This window comes from Dioscorea cayenensis, chromosome 20 (assembly GCF_009730915.1).
Source record: "Dioscorea cayenensis subsp. rotundata cultivar TDr96_F1 chromosome 20, TDr96_F1_v2_PseudoChromosome.rev07_lg8_w22 25.fasta, whole genome shotgun sequence".
Classification (NCBI taxonomy): domain Eukaryota; kingdom Viridiplantae; phylum Streptophyta; class Magnoliopsida; order Dioscoreales; family Dioscoreaceae; genus Dioscorea; species Dioscorea cayenensis.
Genome location: NC_052490.1, coordinates 11,411,945 through 11,418,009, shown reverse-complemented (window position 1 = coordinate 11,418,009; position 6,065 = coordinate 11,411,945). Strand labels below are relative to the sequence as shown.

The 6,065-nt window shown below is 31.0% G+C and overlaps 1 protein-coding gene across 1 annotated transcript; it reads right to left on the bottom strand.

Annotated features, from left to right (window-relative positions):
* Nucleotides 1–2,278: 2,278 nt before the first annotated feature.
* Nucleotides 2,279–4,433, bottom strand: LOC120251093. The gene is made up of 2 exons (XM_039259633.1): nucleotides 4,316–4,433; nucleotides 2,279–2,760 (listed from the first exon to the last, which is right to left on the bottom strand). Exon 2 carries the CDS (start codon nucleotides 2,724–2,726, stop codon nucleotides 2,436–2,438), a length of 291 nt encoding a protein of 96 aa, XP_039115567.1. The 5' UTR covers nucleotides 2,727–2,760; nucleotides 4,316–4,433; the 3' UTR covers nucleotides 2,279–2,435.
* Nucleotides 4,434–6,065: the final 1,632 nt, after the last annotated feature.

The window sequence follows — 6,065 nt, the reverse complement described above, 5'->3', positions numbered from 1 at the left end:
TCAAACTTGTCAAAAGCCTCACTAAACAATAATAACAAAATGAATAAGGGTTACAATCATCAAGCTATCTATGCTCAATTGCTCATCTTTCAAATCTTGTTGTGAAACACTAAAACAATCAAGTCTAAAATTAGAAAAATAAAAAACCATCACATAAAGATTCAAGTCATACATAGCATACTTAGACATCAAAATAAACCATGTTCAAAATCAAACATCAATGAAGTCTTGGCATAATTCAAAATCAACATAATTAAGTCTACAATTGTTCATATAAGAAGAGCTTCATTTTAGTGATAAATTCGTTGCTTCCATAGCTTGAAAATTCCTACAAAACAATAAACATAACACATATTTTACTTTTGTTAATACTTAACATAGCATATGTACAAAATAGAACTACAAATTTAATTACCAAATTCAACTCAATACCTCCATTAAAGCATTTGCAAGTGGAAACATCATTCATGGTAACAAGATTTCTTTGACCTCATCCATCACCTAAACAAAAAGAAAAAAATATTATATTTTCAATTTAAGTTTAAAATATCAAACAATGAATACATCCATAAATAAATTTAATAAAGATAGAAATAGATAAAAATTGCCTTTGCTTTTTTTTTAATACAATAAAAGCTTGGAAGCCAATCTTCCCCACAAAGTAGTGCTTCCACGGTATCGGTAGCTAAAGATGCACGATGCGGCTCAATTACTCTACCACCGGCACTAAAAGCGGACTCGGAAGCCACCGTGGAAATAGGAATAGACATAAAAACACATGCCAATTTTGATAAAGTTTGAAACTTCAAAGTATTTGAATTCCACCACTCTATTGCATTAAATTGTGATGCTTCATTTGGAGAACAAATATATACTAGTGGAAAATTGCTATCTTGCATCATTTCAAAAAGTCTAGTGGAAAATTAAACTAGTTTATAGTTTTTATAATATTATTATCTTATATATGCTTGATAATAATACTATAAATAATTCTATTCATAAATTTTTGTAAATAAACATGTAAATGTATATGATACATTGATAATATAAATAAATCCCTTAACGATTTTTATAAATGTGCTATTAACAAGATGATAAACAAGTCCTTTAACGATTCTTATAAACAAGCTTTAATTGATACATTATACAAGTTCTTTAACAATTCATATAAACGAGTTTTTAATGATTCATATAAACGGGCTTTTAACGATTCATATAAATGAGCATATAAACGAGCTTTTAACGATTTATATAAACGAGCTTTTAATGATTTCATATAAATGAGTCTGCTCACGAGCCTTAACGAGCCGAGCTTGATGGTGTTCAGGCTCGGCTGGTTTATTTTATGAGCTTAATAATTGGGCTTGAGAATCGCTCATTTAACTTAATGAACGAGCCGAGCCGAGCCCTTAACGAACCAAGCCTTCGAGCCTTTAACGAACGTATTGGCTTATTTACAGCCCTAGCAATAGTTCAAGAAAAGTTTTTTTAAAAAAATCCATATTGACAGTAAGCTTATATAATTTTTAAGTGCGTGAATGCTGCTTTTATAAGTTGCAATTTGAAGGATATATCTTGTAGTATCTATCAATGCGGAAATGCAGGATATACATTACTATAATAATAACATAGATTAATCTAATTCACAAATATTTATTTGAAAACAGTCTAAATAGTTCCTTTTTATGATGTATTTTCAGAATAATCTTTTGTTGTATTTTAACAAAACGTTTTTTTTTTTTTGGGCACTCGTAAGATATTTTAAACAAGGTTGTTCAGAACAAGGTTTGAATTAAAATAAGTTATTTTATTTTTTATAAATTATTTATGTCATTTACACCAATTTCATGTAAACAAAAATTCTAAAACAATGGAATTCTTAGTGATTAATTTGGACAAAGGAGATGAGTTACATATTTGGCAGGCAATTTGAGATTTTTAAAAAGAACATAATGAAATGCAATTTATTTATAAAAGCATAATAATAATAGGACAAAGAATTAATTATAAAAGCATCAAGGTTTAATTTTAAAAAAATGCATTTTATAAGATATAAAAAATCAAAAGTCCATTTGTTCATCCTCACAGCCAAGTAACGTTGCCAAATCAAATTATTGTTTACATGTCCTTTAAAAAGGGTGGAAGCCGAAATTTCAATTTCAATACAATTCTGGTACCAAAACGCATAATTGTCATTCAGTAACCATTGACTCAAAATTTCACCTTAAAATAACCTGTCCCAAAGCACAGCAAGACATTCCAAACTAAGAAAATAATCTGAGACTTCCAAAACTTAATTGATTGATCAATATGCTTCAAAAGGTCAATATAAGTCCATATAAGCTAAGAACAATGGCACACTCTCAATTAAAAATCACAACTTTGAATACAAGAACACCTCCAAACTAGATTTCACATGGAGCATGCATCTCCAGTCATAAGAATTTCAATTTACCCTTGTTCAAAGATTTTGCCAGGCACAATGCCTTCTCAGATGCTGATAGACCTGAACAAGAGCCTGAACTTCCCAAAGTTACAGCAAAGTAGAGATAGATGGTGCATAGGAATGCCAAGACCACTAACATAGTCAGTAGAAACCGGTGACGCTCAAAGAGAGCTGACCAGCTTCCAAATTCATCACGGCTCGATGATTGCTTCCCGGAAATGGTCGTGAAAACAGTGTTCTGGGATCGTCGGTGAGGAGATGATAGAGTATCACGCACCATTGCTCTTGTGGCACTAGCTTCACCAGCCAACAGCCTGCACAGATTATAGATGCAACATTTCCATGTGTGAAGTTGTTAATCTATGTACTAAAGCCAATTCACTGGTCAGTAATGTTATTGGTAACTAGCTGAAACTTGTGTTATAAAAGAAATCCAGACAAGACAAAGGAATACATATAGCATAAATTCATGATATTTCAATGGCCTGTTTGGTTTTCAATTTACAGTTATTATTGAACTGAAGATATTTTGAAATCATGAAAATTGGGAATTCTGAACAGAGTAGAAATTCCAACATGACCTCTTTCTTTTCTCATCAGGATATGCACTGCTCACAATGAGTCAAATTATCCCACATGCTTTGATAGACCGTTGAACTTTTAACTAATCAGATTTGTTGCACTCAATTTAAAAAGAAATGATTACTATACAGAAGTGAACAATGGTGTACTGTCCGTGAAGACAACACTACATAAATCCAAACTAAGTATTATACCATTTTAGCTACACAGTGAAAAATTGGACAATACCAGAAGTGGATGTAATAAAAGGAATTATTAGCTTTCATAAGGTTTAACAAACAACTACTCATGACTTATATCGTTTAGCCCACTAACTAACTGCAAATAAACACTTCAATAAAGATAAATAAAGACACATGTAAGGGAATAATTAGATCAAAACTGGTTACATTTCAATAATTAAAATCATAGCATATAACAATAATTAACTATTAGTCTTAAACATCAAGCCAACAGGCAAATTTTTCACATCCACGTTTCAACCTAAAAAAAAAAAAAGGTATCACTTGTAAGTAACCAAGTTACTACGCACTAATAAACAAAGACAAGCAATAAAGTTCACAAAGTAATTAGCTTAAATATTATATCTCGTATATGAGTTGCTCCAGTTAATCTAATTAATTATTCTAAATAAAGAAATAAAATAAAGTAAATTAAAGCTCACTAACTTCTACTGCCATCTGCCAAGAGAGTAAAATTAAATAAAAATAAGTTACATTTTGATTATAAAACCATTTTGACCCACTATTAAGCTTAAAATTCAAGCCACAAGACAATTTTTTCTGAAATCGGAATAGTTAACTTTTAAAAAAATTTCCTCTTTTTTTAATGAAAAGTTCACAACCTAACAAGCTTGACCTAATTTCTCCTTACAAACACAGACCATGATAAGATCCCAATTATATAAAACATAAATTACATAACATTTCACAACTAATCCATCACAAAGAGAAACAAAGAAAAGAGAAAAAGGAAAAGAATTAGCACAAGATCTAAACAAAGCATGATCCACAAGTAAATTTCCTCACAAATGAACCATAAACACAAAATTTCAATCCAAATGCAACTCAAAACCTCATCAACCTCAATTTATCCCAATAGACACAATCAGAAACAACACAAAATGAACCAATGATGATAAAACCACAAAGATCAACATATTAATAAGAAACACCAACGAATCTGGTAAAAAAAAAGCCCTAGAACAAAAAAAACAACAAAGAACAAAGCAAAAACCCAATAATTGGAAGAGGGAAGAGTGCGAGAGAGAAAGAGAGAGAACCTCACGGCGTAGAGACTGAAGCAATGGCGAAGATGAAGGACGAGAGAGGGATTGGAGCTTGGAGCTCTCCGGTTTGTTTCTTTATTCTTAGCGTCGGGCGTCGAGTTTGGTTTCCAGTTATTATTTAATTTAATATTAATTTAATTTAATTTATGTAATTATAATCTATTTATTTATATAGTTTTAAATGAAGGAAAAAATTAAAGGCGTCCCTTCGGAGATGGAAAGCGTACCAAGAACAGTAGAAATAGAGATACGAATCGCGTTGTTGCCAAGTGCAACAAGTCCATGGGTGGTGGTCAACCAGGACCTGGTGAAGTGATTTGATGAATTCTGACTTCCGGTTAAGAGTAGTAGGACTGGGCATGAGCCGGATAACTCACAGGTTGGTCAAACTCAGCTCAAAAATATAAGATTTGGGCATAGGAAAATAGTCCAAATAGCCAAGTTAGGCTCAAATATATAGACTCGATTGAGTTTCTAACTAGGTTTGGTTCATATGAATTTTAGCCTTGTTTGACCGAGATCAATCCGAATAACTAAATAAATAAAGTATATATATATATATATAATAATAAGATGTGTTAGGAGTAGAAATCTTTATAGATGTAAGGATTTGTGTTTTTTCCTTTTTTTTTTTACTTTAGTTGCATTTATTTAATTATGTGATAAAAATTAATGTTGTACATGTTATATAATGCAAGACCAAATATAGTAGGGTCACAATAAAACAAATATGAAAAATAATGCTGAAAAATAAAATACACAAAAATATTACGTGAAAAAACTCTTAAATAAAGTAAAAACCATGGCTAAAAATAAAAGAATTTACTAAATGGAAAAATTTTAAGAGTTACGAATTCTTTCTAATAATAAAGAGAAAACCAACACTCTTTATTATATTAGAAGAATATACTATCTCTTAAAAATATTTTCCTCACTTTATTTTTTCTCCTATTTCTTCACTCTCACACTCTCACTTATTAAGTTGTGAATGAATGAGAGCTTCATAGTTCTCTATCTATAGAGAGGAAATGGAAATGGTATGCCATACCTCACCAAACCAAACTACAATTTTTGACTTTCCACATCTGCCATCCAATACCATAGACAGCCAATGGTTTTAAAGCTTTTTTTTTTTTGAGTTAGTAGCCAATGTTTTTTACTAACAGTACAAGTAATTTTATTTATTTATTTGTATTATTTTGTAAATAAAATATTTTTTTTTTTATTTTTAGACTAGGATAGGTTAGGCCTTGGCCTAATGAAATTCAGATAGGGGTGGGCTTGAACCAAAATAATTTGGCCCTATTATGACTTAGCCCAGCCTAACCCAAACTTGGCCCAATCCCGCCCTACTTTGGGGGAATGGAACTCAGATTCCAAAAATTTACAAAAAATAAAAAAACAAAAAACAAAAAACAAAAAGAGTTTTTGGAAGCTTGCAAAGGAAAAGGCAGAAGCTTACTTCCTAGATAGGGGGCCTCGGCCGATCATCCTTGTAAAACTCACCATGTCAACCGGGTAGGTCAACCGGTTGGGTCACTAAATTGACCATTTTTTTTATTTTTTTTTAAAAATTGTTAAAAATATAACTTGCCCAAGGTCTCTAACACATCAAAGCAAAAGCCTTATCTAGCTACCCTAACACTTATTAGTCTTATAGATAGCTATCTTCCTTGAAATGTCTATATCATCCACTATTTTGAGGTTTTATTGGTATATGATTTTAGCAAAAATAGGATTAGTAACTAA